This window comes from Chiloscyllium plagiosum, chromosome 15 (assembly GCF_004010195.1).
Source record: "Chiloscyllium plagiosum isolate BGI_BamShark_2017 chromosome 15, ASM401019v2, whole genome shotgun sequence".
Classification (NCBI taxonomy): Eukaryota; Metazoa; Chordata; class Chondrichthyes; order Orectolobiformes; family Hemiscylliidae; genus Chiloscyllium; species Chiloscyllium plagiosum.
In genome coordinates this window covers 67324947-67344108 of record NC_057724.1, presented here as the reverse complement: position 1 = coordinate 67344108, position 19162 = coordinate 67324947, and the positions used below count along the sequence as shown (strand labels likewise).

General features: G+C 43.3%; 1 protein-coding gene across 6 annotated transcripts in view; it reads left to right on the top strand.

The window, feature by feature from the left end:
• Positions 1 to 19162, top strand: part of cd99l2 (CD99 molecule-like 2) — a 167862-nt gene that overhangs the window by 133650 nt on the left and 15050 nt on the right. For 3 of the 6 annotated variants that reach the window (XM_043705122.1, XM_043705120.1, XM_043705124.1), the window contains exons 6-9: positions 3197 to 3256; positions 7636 to 7713; positions 10985 to 11017; positions 16451 to 16567. In XM_043705122.1, coding sequence (XP_043561057.1) covers positions 3197 to 3256; positions 7636 to 7713; positions 10985 to 11017; positions 16451 to 16567 — 288 coding nt within the window. The remainder of the gene's footprint in view (positions 1 to 3196; positions 3257 to 7635; positions 7714 to 10984; positions 11018 to 16450; positions 16568 to 19162) is intronic. The other 3 variants (XM_043705126.1, XM_043705125.1, XM_043705123.1) reach the window with 2 other exon arrangements.

Sequence of the window (19162 nt, the reverse complement as noted above, 5' to 3'; positions counted from 1 at the left end):
TAGGTTCATTTATCTCAGAAGCTTACTCTCTCACAAGTTATCTACATGGACAATGAGGCATGTGCAACAGTTGTCAAAGCAGAGTCTGGACTTCAGGGGCCTTCAAACAAACATCGAGCTGGTAAGGAAGAGGAGTAAATCTGTTGACCAAACTGGAAGTCTATAAAACAACAGTCCTGTGCACTATGCTCCAAGCATGTAAAAGATGGACTGTCTACCGGTGTCACACCAAGAGCTTGTCCACTTCCATTGTGGAAGCCTTTGGAAGCTTCTGAAGATCAGGTGTTAGGACAGTGGTTCAGTGGTTAGCACTGCTACCTTACAACACCAGGGCCTGAGTTCGATTCCAGCCTCGGGTGATTGTCTGTATGGAGTTTGCACATTCTCCCAGTGTCTGTGTGGGTTTCCTCCCACAGTCCAAAGATGTGCAGGTTAGGTGGACTGGCCAAGCTAAATTGCCCACATTGTCTAGGGATGTGTAGTCTAGGTGGGTTAACCCTGGGAAATGTAGGGAGAGGATGGAGGTCTGGGAGGGAAGCTCTTCAGAGGGTCAGTGAAGACTCGATTGGCTTGCCAACTTTAAGAATTCTATGACATTCGATGATGACAGGATATAATACCAGACACTCTGGTGCTAACCAAGCACAATAAATGTAATGAGACAATTACTACTGAGTTCATCTGGTCTTGATGCCCTGTCTCCCCATAGCCAAAGAAAATGCGAAGAGGTCATTTTGAAGATTTCACTTCAGAGTTTTGACACTGACTTTTGAGTCCTAGAATCCTTGCCTGAGAACTTAAGCCAGGGAACTAAGGGTCTGTTTCCACATTGAACATCTGTGTAACTCTACGACTCTATAACTACACCTCGTACAACCAGTTTAAAAAAAAAACTCTAATAAAAATAGAGTCCTGCTGATGCTGAAATGTAAAATAAAAAAACAAAAATGTTGCTGGAGAAACTCAGCAGGTCTGGCTGCATATGTGGAGAGAGAGACAGAGTTAACGTTTCAAGTCTAATATGATTTATTTCTTGGACAGGAACAAAAATGTTGGTGCAGTGCAAAGAGTGTGGTGCTGGAAAAGCACAGCAGGTCAGGAAGCATCAGGCATTCCTGATGAAGGCTTATGCCCGAAACACCGATTCTCCTGCTCCTTGGATGCTACCTGACCTGCTGTGCTTTTCCAGCACCACGCTCTCGACTCTGATCTGCAGCATCTGCAGTCCTCACTTTCTCCAAAAAAATATTGGTGCAGCCTCCTTTGGAAGTGACCATGTATCAAACAGTGGAGGGTGGAATTGTGAGGCAGCAACCTGCCTGAAATGCAATTCATCATAGAATCCCTACAGTGCAGATAGAGACTGTTTGGCCTACACTGACCCTGTGAAGAGCATCCCATCCTGTTTCAATAATCTACAATCCTGCATTTCTTGTGGCTAACCCACCTAGCCTGCACATCCGTGGACACCACAACTTGGTATTTTTTTTATTTCAAAAATATACTTTATTCATAAAATAACTTGATAGTCTGTACAGTTGGACATGCCATACATATGTAAACATTCCATTTGTTTGCATACCGAAGCAGAGTAATCATTCCTATTTACAGGTCTGTACGATTACATTTTTAGCTGAGGCGTCAGCAGAGCCCACATGACTGGGCGGGCCCCCTGTTCTTCTTTAGGCAGGCAGATGTTACACGGTGGTCTTTCCCCACCGCGCCTTGGCTGCAGCTGCCCAAACTTCAGCGCTTCCCTCAACACGTAGTCCTGGACCTTGGAATGTGCCAGTCTGCAACACTCAGTCGGGGTCAACTCCTTCAGCTGGAAGATCAACAGGTTTCGGCCCGCCCAGAGAGCATCCTTCACCGAGTTGAGGATCCTCCAGGCACAGTTGATGTTCGTCTCGGTGTGTGTCCCGGGGAACAGGCCGTAGAGCATGGAGTCCTGCGTCACGGCGCTGCTCGGGACGAACCTCGACAAACACCACTGCATTCCTCTCCAGACTTCCTCTGCATAGGCACATTCCAGAAGGAGGTGTGTGACAGTCTCGTCCCCCCCGCAGCCGCTTCAAGGGCAATGTTGCATTTTTTCACCCGTTGCCCAGATCTTTGTACAGTGAGTCCCTTCGGACCCGGTCCATCTTTAACCTCCATACAAACTGGAAGATGGCTCGGGTGACTGCAGCAGCACTGGTTCTGGGAATAGGCCAGACATGTGCCACGTATAATAGCAATGACAGTGCCTCACACCTGATGACCAGGTTTTTTCCCGCAATGGAGAGCGACCATAGCTTCCATCTGCCCAGTTTCACCCTCACTTTGCTGATACGCTCTTCCCAAGACTTGGCGCTGCCCCAGCCCCCCCGAACCAAATACCCAGCACCAACTTGGTATGGCCAAACCACCAGTTATCTGTGGCATCCTGTTCTATTTATAGCAGTATTATCCAGGCACAGACTAGCCTTAGCAGTCATCTGTTTAACTTCCTGACCTCTCCGCCCCCACCCCACTCCGGCCTATCACCCTCACCTTGACCTCCCTCCACCTATTGCATTTCCAAAGCCCCTCCCCCAAGTCCCTCCTCCCTACCTTTTATCTTAGCCTGCTGGACACACTTTCCTCATTCCTGAAGAAGGGCTTATTCTCCTGTTCCTTGGATGCTGCCTGACCTGCGCGCTTTTCCAGCAACACATTTTCAGCTCTGATCTCCAGCATCTGCAGCCCTCACTTTCTCCTACCAGAACCCTACCAACCACCCTGAACAATGCAGAGGACTATCTGCACCTTGAGCGATGAATAATGCAATGTTGCATTAGAACAAAATCACTTGTTCTAAAGTTGAAACAGAAGTATGGAAATAGGATGAGGCATAATTTACATTTAAATGAAAAGGTCCATAGCAAGAGGTGTGTGTGTGTGTGTTCAATTTATAAAGCACAGAACAACCATTGTTACTCAAGTGCAGCAATATAATTTTCTAGTGACCATTAACTGATGATTGATGTCTATTCCAAGCAGAAAATTCTGTTTAAAAGCCCTGCACCACTAGGTGGTGGGAATATGTGAGAATTCAGTCTTGGGAATGGGCACTGCTTACTTCAGGGAAACAAGCTAATGTGGGGAAGGGTCATCACATAGGTTATTCCTTCTTATGCTTTAATGTTCTTAGCTAAAGTTTCCATCTGTCCAACAGATCATCCTTCTGTTCCAGGCTCCAAAGGAAATGACAAACCTAAAGGAGGTAAAAGAATGGGTAAGGAGGTTGTCACTAGAGCTGGGTGATCCAGGTCAAAGTTTTCAAAGTCAAACCAAATGTAATGTAAAAGATCTGATTTGACACTCTGAGCCAGAGTTTCGAGACAGCTGGCAAGACAGCCTTTTCAACAACAAAGATCTCCTCACAAGGGCAGCCATTTTCAGATGACCACACTATTCAAGCAAGGCAGTTATTCTTCTGCTAATCATCTAAATTAGCAGTCCTAATGACAATCCAATCAGCCGGTCCTATTGAGGGAGTCATTTTTCCACTCAGATTAAGGTGCTGCACTGAATATTCTTAGTTATTCGACTTTGCGAATCATAATACATTGCTGCAAAAGGGACAATGCAATTTCAAAAACTCTGATCATTGTTGAAGGTTTCCAACTCACAGCCTTAATATTTGCATTCACAAAGTGAAAGTTTTAATAGCAAGTCACAACAGTGACTAGTACACACAAGCTAGCATCACTAGCTGTGGCAAAGGCTTGGCTGTTGGTATCACTTTTAATCATAAAATGATATTTTGAAGGTGGAGAGCAGATTTATAACCTATGCTGCCTGTTTATACAGGCAGGGGGCTGAAGCTTTTAAGGGGTACGTCATGTTCAGTACATTGACTGAATATCAGCAAGACTAATTAGACCCATTGCTTTTCTCCAAAAGGTCAACTGAGGTCATTTGTTGGCCAGGACATCATTTGAAAACCAGCACACAAACTATTGAATTAATGTGTTCTGTTGAGTTCTTACTGCTGTACCCTCCTGCATCTGTGCCCATATGAATTAGTAACAATCCAACAAGTTGTCACAGAATTAGCCCGAGTGTATTGTTTCAGTGTTAGGACAGTGGTGCTTTCTAACCCCTATAGTTACTAGAAGGATTAAAGACACAAATCGAAGAAAGCATGCTGGCAGAATCCATTACAAACAGAATAACATATTGCTGTCTCAAAGTAGGAACAGAGTGTCATATCTTCTAGCTGTATGAACAACTTAAATCAGAGCACTGATATGTTCTGCATTTTTTGAAGAGAGAGAGACATTTTCTGGATTCATCCAGCTTTACTCGCAGCTAGTTGCATCCTCCTATTCTGTTCCTCACTGCATTCTGATCTCAGATCTCCAAAGACTGTCCCTATCCTGTATACGCAGTATGTGTCTATTAACAGCACTGCCCTTTCTGGGACTTAAAACTTCTGCTTGTTAAAAGAAATTTAAGCATTGCATACTCTTTATACCATTGATAAAATGTGATTTAATAAGAGCCTTGCACGACTGCACGGTTTTACTAGAATATAATGGCAGTGTAATCTCTGAGCCTGGATAAAATTTCCAAATGTTAATCGAGTTGGCGCATGGCTGTATAATGTCCTCTTTCTGCTTTCTTCCGTCTGATTTGCGCTTTGACAATTTTGAAAATGGTTCAGTTTTAAACAGAAACTTTTTTCCCCAAAGTTCAGGTTCACCTCTTGAAAACGAAGAGCCACCAGTTACAAATTAGTAACAACAGATTCTCACCTGTGCTGTTCAGTCATTTTGAAACCATTTCAATGACGCAGACTTCCTAAAACAAAAATTACCTTCCATCTCCCTCACCCATACCCTCTTCCCAACCACTACCCCCATCACCAACCAATAAGAAAACTGGGATGATTGGAGTCAGGGAATTTGCTAAAAAAACTCCAAAATTTCAAAGCTTCCCTCCAGCCAACTACTTCCAGGTTAAACAGATCTGGGGTGAGATGGAGGCAAACACAGTTGTAAGTAGATGGCTGATCATTTATGTGTTATATTTACAAGCCAAACCAAATCAGCCTCACTATCACTGGATTTGCAACATTGCGAAACTCAAATATTCAATGACCCTCCAAATTTGCCCAGTTCTTCTTAACTAGACTCTATGAATAACAGATCTGGAGCACCAAGTTTATAATTAAACAAAAATTAACTACTTATTAGTATTATGGTGACTTTAGTAGGACAAAACTAAACAACAACTTAATTTAATAAATATCTATGCTTTAAATCCAATTTTCTTTGATCATAACAACCCCATTCATACACAGACAAACTAACAGACATAGTTAATCGAAAAACTAGAAAGAGAAGTAAAGGATTTGCCAGTTCAGTTAAACACTTTCAAACAATAGATGCCAAGCCTTCATGCACTCCTTGGATAATGAGTTGTTCACAGGCACAAAACCGAATATCTAATTTGAAGTGACTAGTGAATGCAAACAATTTCAGTAGACTTCCAGAATCTTTTACTGATTCTTACAAACTGGGATTTTCTCAGAACATTCAACAATTCTGAAACTGGACAGACACCTGGAAAAAGTTTAAAAAAAACAGCAGCCAGTCCAAAAGTCTCCAAAAATCACTCTGCGCCTACCATAACCAGTCAAAACATGTTTACTGCATCCTTTTCTTTTTTAAATTAATATTCTCTGTGATTGATAGGTTAATATCAGTCCCTCCTTGATTGAGCAACTCGACATCCAACCAGCTGCCAGTCCTGGGTGTAGCAACATATTCTGTTCCTTCTTTCAGGATTTAGGTTACATTATCTTCCAGACCAGTCACCAGTGCAAACATCTGCGACTGTTCTCCCTTTTTAAACATGTAGATGTTCAAAGTTCAACCAACCCTAACCTCAACTCACCACGCCACCAAACAAAATGAGAACATTGAAGGAAAAATAGAGACCCTTCACATTGTAATGAGGTTGTGTCTGCTTCTAGATAATCTGTCAGGTTTAACCCAGCCTGACTAGCTGGATTTCCTGGGTGAGCAGTATTTGTGAAAGAGGTAAATGCTAAACAGCAATGCTAGTGAATGAAGAGTAGGAGGTATGCACTCCCCCCCCCCCCAAACACACATACACACACTCCCCTAGAAGTAATTAAGTGACACAGTTGCTGTGACTGCTTCATGTTTCCCGAGTAGTTTGCCCCACAACCCTCCCAGCTCAACTTGCAAACAAGTGAAATCATGATTTTAATGCCAACCGTGATCCGGAGTTAATTATTCTTGAACAAATTATTCTTTTGGACAAATTATAGGCTTGTAAATTTTTTTGTGCTCTAAGTGAAATACTCCAATGCCATAACAGTGAAGCAAATAATTATTGCGTTTCTTTCCATGTAACTGACTCCAGGGACAAGTGTTAACTCATGATCCAATGTGCTAATGTGCACAGAGCCCTGTGCTGATTTTATTCTGCATGCTCCTGAGGGGATTGCTCTGTTTCCACAGGTCACTTGTGCTCCGTCTCCCATCAGTCAAACATTAGAACAGAGAGCTCTCGGAGACATCTCTGTGTCCTGAGATTTTGATCTGGCTTAAATCCAAAATAAGATGTAAAACTCAAAAAAAAAATGCATAAGAACAGTGGACTGAAAGAAAATAATAATTCGTGGTGGAGCTAAACCTGACTTGTCTCCAGCCTTTGTATCATGGTATCTCCAGCAATATTAGTTCAACTATTATCCATAAAGGAACCTCATCCACAAGAGAAGTTGATCATAGTGAAATAACCCCGTCTAGCTGTGTGTTGAATTTTCTCCAGACTACATTGACAGATTATATCAATTTAAAGTGACATGTGAGGTAAATCTGAAGCCTCTTGCCATCAGGTAGGTATGTGAATGCTGTGAAACTGCTGAATTATTTCAGACAGTGATCTGGGGAATCATTAGTTTGCTGTTCAGCAAAGGACACATCACTCTTACTTTTTTCAAGGGTTGCTTCAATATTGACATGTTTTGACAGTCTAGTTCTAAGTGATGTTGGCCTAAATTGCATCATGTCACATTTTGGGTATGATTCCATTGAATCATTTGGGAATTATCTAACTCCTGCTATCATATGCAAAACATTAATCCATCAAGCAACTTGATGTGAGAGAGACGGTTGACAAGGAGCGTACTTGGATGCTGAGATTATAGTCTGTAAATAAAGCCGATTTGTAATAGCTATCCCTTTTCCAACACTTCCATTCCTTAACTTATTCCTTAACGAGTACTACTGTGCTCCTGATTGGCTGGTGTGTGTCAGCATTTTACCTTGGGTCAGAAGGCTTTAGACTAAACAATACACTGTGGACATTTTTTTTTCAGAATATGCATTATATGCTAAGTTCTATTTGCATCGATGAGTTGATTTTGACACGCAGATTCTTTGCTACCTGATCATTTGGACTAGAGCAAATTCCATTTATCTTTGTCAGCTGAATGAGCACCAATTCCCGAATTGTTGTTTGGCATTCAGTGTTCAAACTTTAGAATATCACTTCCACTTAAATACCTGCCCCTGGGGTGCAACAGTTTCATTCCAGTGTTTGGCAGTGATGCCATTTCCTGTCTATGTCTAGGTACCTCGAACATCTCAGATAAAGACCTGGAAGATCTATTGGGCGGTGGAGACTATAAACCAGATAAGAAAAATTCAGGTAAGTGACAAACAATCATAGATTCATAAGGTTGTTGGTTTTCACACAATGAATGTTGCACAACATATGTATTTATTGCTATATATCAAAATATCGTTAGGAGAAGTTGCGATACAGAGTCGATTCAATTCAGGAAGGTGTAGTTGAGCATTTTTCAATCACATTTACCCCTTTGTTCCCATTTTTCTTCCTTATGCTCTTCTTCACCTCCTTCTAATATTGACATTGTACTTTCCTCATATAGTAACCTTGGAAGTGAATTCATGTGATCATGATTCTGGAGGCTAAAATTTTACAAATAACTATTCAGGTAACAGAGGGCTCCATTATATTCTGCTGAAAGTTCATAAGGATATTGTGCAAATGGTTTCAGTTTGAGATCAATGGGCAAGTGACAGGCGTGAGCTAATTCATTGATTTATTCGGCTTTCAGACCCCGGTTTGATAGTTATAATCTCAGTTCATTCATGACCGTACATAATGAAGTCCACACATGCACAGAGACATACTGACAACTATGCATCCTGGCACAAGAGACCGAGGTCACCTGGCTAGCTTCTGGTAGGGCAACATCTTTAATGGGCGAACACGGCTAAATTTATCGTCGATACGGTCCCCCTCCATGCCCTCCTTGGAAAACACAGCATTACTTTTCACTTCCCAGCTGCACCTCACCACCATCCTCTCTCAGCACCTCCGCTGTCAAATACTTGTCAAAATACAGCCACGAGTGAGCAGAAATATTGTCATTTTAGATATTTGGGAACCCGAAGCCACTTAAGAAACTCTATTCCCACTTTACAAACTCTGTTCCTGAGCTACTGGCTCCATCCTGTTCTCTGGCACAGTGTGAGATTAAGCCTCTCTGTGGGTGACATTTTATCCAGGCATGAGCCTCTGACCATATCCGTACCATCACTAAGACAGTCTGTTTCCACCTCGGTAATGTTTCTCCACATTATCCATCTCAGTTTGTCTGCTGCTGAAAATGCCACTCGTGCCTTTGTTACTTCTAAATGTGACTACACCTTACTGGCTGGTGCTCCACATTCTTCCTCTGCTTCAGTTCGTTCTTTTAGCTGAGGGTCAGTACAATGTCAGTCCATTCCCTTCTGCTGTAAACAACAGCAGTTTTACAACTGCACTGTACTGCACGGTGGCATAGTGGTTAGCACTGCTGCCTCACAGCGCCAGAGACCTGGGTTCAATTCCCACCTCAGGCAACTGTCTGTGTGGAGTTTGCACATTCTCCCAGTGTCTGCGTGGGTTTCCTCCCACTGTTCAAAAATGTGTAGGTTAGGTGAATTGGCCATGCTAAATTGCCTGTGGTGTTAGGTGAAGGGGTAAATATAGGGGAATGGGTCTGGGTGGGTAGATCTTCGGAGGGTCAGTGTGGACTTGTTGGGCCGAAGGGCCTGTTTCCACACTGTAAGTAATCTAATCTACGTTCTGTTGCTGGACTACCTCCTACATTCAACCTGGCATAAATCTGTCAACTAAAACTCTATTGCGCTTGTCTTAACTGACACAAAGCCCTGTTCCCTTGTTTCTCCTCATGCAACATTGTGATTTTTAACATTCTCATCTTTATTAATCTTAGATTACTTAGTGTGGAAACAGGCCCTTTTGCCCAACAAGTCTACACCGACCCTCCGAAGAGCAACCCACCCAGACCTATTCCCTAACATTTACCCCTGTACCTAACACAATGGGCAATTTAGCATAGCCAATTCACCAGCCTGCACATTTTTGGATTGTGGGAGGAAACCGGAGCACCCGGAGGAAACCCACGCAGACACGGGGAGAATGTGCAAACTCCACACAGACAGTTGCCTGAGGCTGGAATTGAACCCAGGTCCCTGGCGCTGTGAGGCAGCAGTGCTAACCACTGTGCCACCGTGCCTCCATGGCCTGGTCAAACACGCAGCCCCCACATCCCCTCGCCCCCACCCTTCCCCCAAATCTCTCTATTCTCCTCCAGTTCCACCACCCTCCCAGATATCGGTGTTCCTCTACTTCCAGCTTCGACCATCTCCTGACTTTAACTTCTGCACCATTGATGGCCACACCTTTAGCCACCTACACTCCAATCTCTCTCTCTCCCCGCTCCCCCCCCCAATCCCCCACCCATGTCCTTGTTTTCATGCTTTAAATAGATCCTACCTCTTTGACCAGACCTCTGATGATCTGATATGATACTGCATCCCCCAATATATATTGAAAATTCACCTAACAGGAAAATTTGAGCAGATTTGGGTTATTTTCTTTTAAACAGAAGATGTGGAGGCAAGGTTTAGCTAAGTTGTAGAAACAAAATAAAGGAGGTGACTTAGAGTGGATAAGAAGGAGCTATATCCATTAACAGAGAGGTCAGTAACCAGGACGGTATAGATTTAGACTAATTAGTGGAAGGCTTAGAGGAGACCGAATAACTTTCTGTCTCAGGGGATGGTCTAGAATTCACTGCCCAAAAGGAAGGTAGAGGTAGAAATTCTTATTTTCAAAAATATTTGAAGCTGCTGTAGGCGTCAAGGCATCAAAAGGTAGTTTCTTTCTTTTCTACTTTGGTTATTTTGATATCGCAGACTAACATTTGCAAATAGCTGTTTGATCATGTTTGCAGTTAACAGTTTGATAATGACCGACAGTCTGATTTTGTGATAATGACTGAATGATAGAACGTGGCCAGGACTTAGGAGATGGCTTCCTTGGTCATCTTCAAACTAATACCGCAGGATCTTTTCCAGTCACCAAGAAGCAGCTGGGTCTCGGTTTAATGTATCAGCTGCAGTGCTCTCTCGGTGCTGTGTTGGAGAGTCCTCTTTGGTTTTTACGTCCACAGGGTGACTTGAATTCAGGACGTTGTGGTTCAGAGGTGGAAGTGTTACCAACCGAGTCACAGCTATGTATAGACTGGATAGTTCTTTCTTGGCTGACATGGATACACATGGCCTCCTTCTGTTTTATATATCTCTGTTAAAATTGTGGTTACCCTTCAATTGTGGTTCTATCATTCAGTGGCTCAGATGCAATATAGCACATTCTGAATTTACAAAAGAGGTGATATTAATGTAAGCTTTCCTTCACTGCTGTTTCTTCCCCTCTCCTCTGCAACAGAACAGTCTTGAGCAGGATGAATTGGGATCATTGTTGATGTTTGAGATGATTTACATTGGTCAACATATTCATAGTCATCTGTCACCGTCTGTGTCCCATTTTAATGACCATTCTTTAGATGAGACACTAAAAGAACTCTAACGTTGTTTTCCAGGTGGCAACGTACCTCCCAGTGACCAGGATCAGGGTAAGTGTTCCTACTTTCTTACATTTCAACTGAAGGTAGCCTGGCCGCTGTGTCCTCTGTTTTATGGAGCACTCTGACAGAGCCTTCTGTGGTGACAGCTCAGGCCAGTCATCCCTAATATCAAAGGAATCAGTCATACAGCAATAAAAACAGGCCCTTCAGTCTATGCTGACCAACAAACACCAAACAATACTAATCCCATTCATTTGCAGTTGGTCTATAGCCTGCTCTGCCCTAGCACTTTAAGTGCACATCTAGATGCTTCCTAAATGTTGTGAGAATACTTACCTCCACCGCCCTCTCAGGCAGCACATTCCACATATTTAATTCAAATAGTTTGCATGGAGCAGTTTTTGTCAGGTATGTCCAGGAAGGATTCCTGACTCAATTTGTAGATAGCCTGACTAGAGAGGAGGCCATATCGGATTTGGTGTTTGACAATGAACCAGGCCAGGTGTCAGATCTCTTAGTGGGAAAGCATTCCAGTGACAGTGATCACAGCTCCCTGACCTTTACTATAGTCATGGAGATTGATAGGAGCAGACAGAATGGGAAAGTAAAGTATTTAAATGGGGGAGGGGGGACGGAATTACAATGCTATTAGGCAAGAACTGTGGAGCATAAATTGGGATCAGATGTTCTCAGGAAAATGCAAAACAGAAATGTGGAGGTTGTTTAGGGAGCACTTGATGATAGTGCTGGACAGGTTTGTCCCACTGATGCAAGGAAGGGATGGTAGGGTGAAGGAATCTTGGGTGACAAGGGATGTGGAACATCAAGTCAAGAGGAAGAAGGAAACTTACTGAAAGTTGAGGAGACAAAGATCAGACAAGACTCTAGAGGGTTACAAGGTAGCCAGGAAGGAACTGAAGAATGGACTCAGAAGAGCTAGAAGGGGGCATGAAAAAGCTTTAGCGGATAGGATTAAGGAAATACCTGAAGCATTCTACATTTATGCGAGGAACAAAGAAGTGGCCAGAGTGAGGGTAGGGCCGATCAGGGATTGGGGGAAGGGAACTTGTGCCTGGAGTCGGAGGAAGAATGGACTCAGAAGAGCTAGAAGGGGGCATGAAAAAGCTTTAGCGGGTAGGATTAAGGAAATACCTGAAGCATTCTACACTTATGCGAGGAACAAACAAGTGGCCAGAGTGAGGGTAGGGCCGATCGGGGATTGGGGGAAGGGAACTTGTGCCTGGAGTCGGAGGAGTTAGGGGAGGTCCTTAATTAATACTTTGCTTCAGTATTCACTATTGAGAGGGACCTTGTTGTTTGTGACAATAGCATGAAATGGGCTGATATACTGAAACAGGTTGGTGTTAGGAAGGAACGTGCTGAAAACTTTGAAAAACTTAAGGATAGCTAAGTCCCCTGGGCCGGATGGGTTACTACAGGAAGTGAGGGAAGAGATTGCTATATCTTTGGCGATGATTTTTGCATCTTCACTCATTTGGAGTACTGCCAGAAGATTGGAGGGTGGCAAATATTATTCCCTTGTTCAAGAAAGGGAATAGGGATAATCCTGGGAATTACAGACCATTCAGTCTTACGTTTGTGGTGGGCACATTATTGGAGAGGATTCTGAGAGACCAAATTTATGATTACTTGGTTAGAGAGAGACAGCATGGTTTTGTGAGGGACAGGTCATGCCTTACAAGCCTAATTGAATTCTTTGAGGATGTGACAAAACACATTGATGAAGGTAGAGCGGTGGATGTGGTGTACATGGATTTTAGCAAAGTGTTCGATGAGGTTCATTCATAAAGTAAGAAGGCATGAGATACAGGGAAATCTGGCTATCTGGATACAGAATTGGCTGGCCCATAGAAAAGAGAGTGGGAGTAGATGGAAAGTATTCAGCCTGAAGCGCGGCGATCAGTGGTATTCCGCAAGGATTGGTTCTGGGATCTCTGCTGTTTGTGATTCTTATAAAGACTTGGATGTGGAAGTGGAAGGATGGGTTAGTAAGTTTGCCGATGACACAGAGGTTGGTGCAGTGGTGCATACTGTGGAGGCCTGTTGTAGGTTGCAACGGGACATTGACAGGATGCAGAACTGGGCTGACAATTGGCAGATGGAGTTCAACCTGGAAAAGTGTGAAGTGATTCATGTTGGAACATCGAACTTGAATGCACAATACAGGGTTAAAGGCAGGATTCTTGACAGTGTAGAGGAACAGTGGGATCTTGGGGTCCATGTCCACACTTCCCTCAAAGTTGTCTCCTAAATTGATATGGTTGTTAAGAAGGCACATGGTGTGTTGATTTTCATTAGCAGATGGATTGAGTTTAAGAGCCACGAGGTTATGCTGCAGCTCTATAGAGCCCCAGTTAGATCACACTTGGAATATTGTGTTCACTTCTGGTCACCTCATTATAGGAAGGATGTGGAAATTTTAGAGAGGGTGCAGAGGAGATTTACCAGAATGCTGCCTGGACTGGAGGGCATGTCTTATGAAGAAATGTTGAGGGAGATAGGGCTTTTCTCATTAGAGCAAAGAAGAATGAGAGGTAACTTGATAGAGGTGTACACGATGATGAGGTGTAGATAGAGCGGATGGCCGGAGACTTTTTCCCAGGGAAGAAATAGCTATCACAAGAGGGCATAATTTTAAGGTTTAGGGGAGATGTCAGAGGTAGGTTCTTTATGCAGAGAGTGGTGGGTGCGTGGAATGCACTACCAGCGGTGGTAGTAGAGTCAGATACATTAGGGACATTTAAGCAAATCTTGGATAGGCACTTGGATGATAGTTAAATGAAGGATATGTAGGTTAGTCTGATCTTAGAGTAGGATAAAAGGTCAGCACAACATCAAGGACCGGAGGGCCTGTACTGTTCCATGTTCCGTGTTCTATTTGTAAGCTAATTTTGGATTCAGTTTGCAAACTGGCCTTGTCCCATGGGCTATTACCTTTTGGATCACCCTTCCATATGAGACCTTGCCAAAGGACTTACTGAAGTCCATGTAAACCGCATCAACTGCATTACCCTCATCAATATATTTAGTCACCTTTTCAAAAAATTCAACTAAATTAATCAGAAGGATCTCCCTCTACAAATCTGCACTGACTATCCTTGATCAATCCCTACTTTTCCAAGTATTGATTAATCCTGTCCTTCGGAATTTTTTTCCAAATTTCCAATCGTACTCATGATGATCATGCAAGTTTGAAATAGTCACAATCTTTGTTTCTGACAAGTGTATGAATATGTTTCCATGTTGAGGTGGATTTAGGAAGAGAAGCTGATCTGTATCTTAACATCATCTGCCCTCCAAGGCTTCCCACCCCTGTATGCACTTGCCCAATTAATATCTGTTCATCTCAGTTTTGAAATATCCACATTCCTGATGAAGGGCTCTTGCCTAAAACATTGATTCTTCTGCTCCTTGGATGCTTTTCCAGCACCCCACTCTCATCTCCTATAAGAGACAAGTTAATCACAGCCCCTTGACATTCAATGACATCGCCATCATTGAAAGCCCCATTATCAACATCCTGGGGGTTACCATTAACTAGAACCTCACTGGACTTGTCATGTAAGTACTATGACTACAAGAGTAGGTCAGAAACTAGGAATCTTGAAGAGAGCAATTCAGCTCCTGACTCCCCCAAGCCTGTCTACTCCTACAAAGCACAAATCAACAGTATGACAGAATGCTATCCACTTACTTGGATGAGCGCAGCTCCAACAACACTCAGGAAACTTTACACTATCCAGAACAAAGCAGCCTGTTTGATTAACATCACATCTACAAACATTCAGTTCCTCCATCACAGAGAGTCAGTATTATCTACAAGATGTTCTCTAGAAATTCACCAAAGATCCTTAGACAGCACCTTCCCAACCCACAACTACTTCTATCTAGAAAGACAAGGGCAGCAGATACATCGGAACACCACCACCTGCAATTTCATCTCCAAGTCACGTACCATCCTGATTTGAAAATATTTTGCTTTTTGAAAACTGCAAATCCCTTGGCTGTCATTGTCAGCTTGAACAGTGTGTCAGATCCAGCTTTCCTACTGACGCCTGTCTTGCTCATTTCAACATCCTGCCCAATGCTGTTGTACTTCGAACTGAAAATCCATGTGTCAGCCTCGCCACCCCCTAACCTAGTATTCTCATGTCTTCTGGATTTTTCTCATTTCATTCTTCATAGTTCCAAAACATCACAAACCCTTTCTTCTCACCTTTCCTCCTTCCCTTCTCCAATTACTTGTCAATACCTATTGGCTGCTTTTTCAATCATTTGTCTAATGATCCTTCTAATACTATCCACTTGGTGCCTCTTTGACGTACTTCGGGATGTTTTAGACCATTAAAGAAACTATAAAACTGTTTAAATACCTATAAAACAGAGAGAATTAAGATGAGTTATTTGAAGAATTTAGTTCGTCGACAATTTTTCTCCCAGTTTATTTTCCCATTGTGGCAATTGTAAAGAACAGATGAAGACAAGGTAAGGATTTAAACACAGATGCCAAAGAGTCTCTAGCATTAGTTCAATAGCCTTGGAAAATTGGAAATTTCAAAACTAAGATGAATAGATATTTATTGGGCAAGTGTATACAGATTGGGAAGCGTTGGAGGGTAGATGGTGTTAAGATACCTTCATTCCTGATGAAGGGCTCTTGCCCGAAATGTTGATTCTTCTGCTCCTCAGATGCTGCCTGACCTGCTGAGCTTTTCCAGCACCACACTCTTGACTCTGATCTCCAGCATCTTGCAGTCCTCACTTTGCCTGGCATTTGTGTGGCACGAGTGTTACTAGCCACCTGTCAGCCTGAGCTTGGATATTGCCCATATCTTTTTTCATTTGGACATGGACTGTTTCAGTATCTGAGGAGTCACAAATGGTGCTGAACATTATTCATCAGCGAACATCCCCACTTCTAATGGAGGGAAGTTCACTGATGGAGCAGCTGAAGAGAACAATTCCCTAAGGAACACCTGCAGAGATGTACTGACCAATAACCACCAGATCCATCTTCCTTAGTGTCAGGCAAAACTCCAACCAGTGGAGAACTTTACTCCTGATTCCTGTACAAGTGTACAGTGAAGTCTCACAACAGCCCGTGTCTGCGTGGGTTTCCTCCGGGTGCTTCGGTTTCCTCCCACATTCCAAAGATGTGCACACCAGGTGAATTGGCCATGCAAAATTACCTGTAGTGTTAGGTGCATTAGTCAGAGGGAAATGGGTCTGGGTGGGTTACTCTTTGGAGGGTCGGTGTGAACTTGTTGAACCGAAGGGCTTGTTTCCACACTGTAGGGAATCTAATCTAATCTAATCTAAACAGCCTTCAGTGACTGTTTTTTTATACAGAAATTTAATATATTGAAACAAAGAAAATTACGTAGTAAATGGTAGCTGTTGTTACGTTATCACATTGAGAGTTTCCAATTGTTCCTCATTGTGTTATTGTTTCCCTCCCAGTGGCTATGCCTGAAACCACGATAGCTGGAATCGCCAGTGCTATAGGAGCAGCTTTGTTGGGTGCTGTATCCAGTTACATTGCCTACCAGAAGAAGCAGTTATGTTTTAAAATACAAGGCAAGTACATTCATCAATCTAATACAGAATTCAGTAGAATTTGCAGCACAGAAAAGGGCCATGGAGCGCAACTGATCTGTGTGTGTCTCCTCCCACTCTTCTTCATCTTGCCCGACCAACGTAGCCCTCTTTCCTTCTCACTTACACATTTTCAGCTTTCCCTTACCATGCTATTTATAGCAACCACTCCTTGTGTAACAAGTTGCATGTTCTCACCACTCTCCATAAAGATATGTCTCTTTAATTTGCATGGTATTGGAACATAGAAGCAGGAGTCATCTATACAGCCCCTCAAGCCTGCTCCATCGTTCTAAATCATGGTTGATTTCCAAAACTATCATGATAGCCCTTGATATCATTAGGTAACTAGATTGATATCTAGAAGCCTAGGAGGTTGGTTATCTCAGCTTCCTGGCTGACAGGTTTGCGAGGCAGAGTCATGTCCACAGCCTGGGTTCAATTCCTGCACTGGCTGAGGTTACCATGAAGTATTGTCCTCCTCAACCTCTCCCCTCGCATGAGGCATGGTAAACCTCAGATTCAGCCACCACCAGTCATCTCTCCCTCTCTCTCTCTCTCTCTCTAACAAGAGAGCAACCCTAAGGTCTAGTAAGAGCAAATTACTACAGATGCTGGAATCTATAACGAAAACAAATGCTGGAGATCACAGCAGGTCAGATATCATCCGTGGAGAGAGAGTAACCTAACGTTTTGAGTCTAGATGACTCTTCGATTGTGGTGACCTTACATCTGGAAACCTATCAATCTCTTACCTTGAATGTATTCAGAGACAGAGCTTCCACAGCCCACTGGAATAAAGAATTCCAAAGGTTCATGGCCGTCTGGATGAAGAAATTCCTCTTCAGTCCAGTCTTAAATGGCCTATTGTGAAATCATCTTCTATTTATGACTCCAGCTGGTCTCATACTGCTACCTACTGGTTACAATGTGCATGGCAACTAGAATTCCTTAAGCATGTAGATATGGATCTTTTGAGACACCAGCCATTTGAAATGTGGCAGAGTTCCCATGGTCAGTCTCCTGTTTGTGTAACAAACCAATATCCATTAAATTGAATTTAATGGTAATGGGCTGACAAATTTGAGGGTAAATCCATAGTTTACTAGACTGCATCACAGGAGCCTCCAAGAACCCAGTTTTCTTTTATTAGCGACCACCTCTTTGTTTTTCTTGTTACCAACAAATCATGCATTTTACCAACTAAAAGATTAGGTTACAAGCACTGACCACCAGAAACAATAGTGAACAAGAAGAAAGTGTAGAGAAGGAGGGTGGGACTAAATCAAAACAGAATAGGAGATGGAAATAATTTTCAAGAGGACTATCTGTGGAGAATGACAATTATTGACAATATAATGATTGGAACCACGTAGACCTCATTAACTATGAGGTTCCTGATTGGCCTAGGGTAACAGCCCCAATCAGGAAATCCTTGGCTGACCAATATAACCAGGAGATCCAGAGTTTCCTTGGTTTAGGGGATTGACTTTGTGCTGGCTGGTGCTATAGCCAGTATGTTACTGTTGGTTTGAGCGGGGAGTGATTGTTGAACCCCTGATGTAGGTGGAGTGTGAGTGTTTTGGGAGGGTTTTGATGGGCATGCCTTCTTGTGAGGACTGATTGATTGTTGAACCCCTGATGTAGGTGGAGTGTGAGTGTTTTGGGAGTGGCTCAGTTTTCATTAGGGGGTTGTTGTTTCACTGGCTGGTTACAGCCTGTGTTACTCTTTTCTCTCCTTTGTCCTCTTCTCAGAAAATGTTAATTTTGTGGTAGGGTATAGCCCTTGGACTGTTTTTTTGTATGTGTCTTTACTTTTTATTGGTGTTTTGACTGAGCCCTGTGGAAGACATGCACTTTACCAGAGGAGCTGTTCCTGTGGGGATGCCTAGCCCTGGGACTGGGCCTCTGAAGATTGAACACCTGTGTGTGTGCTGGGAGGTGAGCACTAGCTGTATCCTGGAGTTTGGTAGAAGACTTCCTTTAGGAGTGGACCAACCCCTGTGATTTAACTGCACATGTACTATGTTCCTGTGAGTGGGCCTGGTTTTCCAAGGCTGGGCAAGGACTCTATATGGAGACTGAACAACTGTGCTGTGGGGTGTGCATTTGCTGCCTTCAGGAGTGGACTCTGCCCTTGGTTGTGGACTCTGTTTTTAGCAATGGACTCTGCAGTTTGGAGTGGACTCTAATTCTGACATTGCACATTGTCTACTGCAGTGGACTCCTCCTGGAAATGGATTCCATATCTTGAAGACTGTATAGATTTGGACTGTGTACCAGAAAGGACATTTTTTGGTAATTAACTATTGTGGTGTTTCCTGGGTCTATCACCTGCACTGTCTTGTGTCTTGGTCTGGCAGGACTTACTGTGAGCTGGGAGACTCATGGGTCATTCTGAAAGCTGTTCTCCTGAGAGCTGGAGGGTGGGTAGGCCATCCTGTGAACCTGAAGGTTGATAGGCTGTCCTGAAAGCCAGAGGGTGGGTAGGCCACCCTGATGCCAGTTGCCCCGAGAGCCAGATGGTGTGTAGGCTGTTCTGAGCACTGTCGTCCTGATAAGGGGTAATCGGGATGG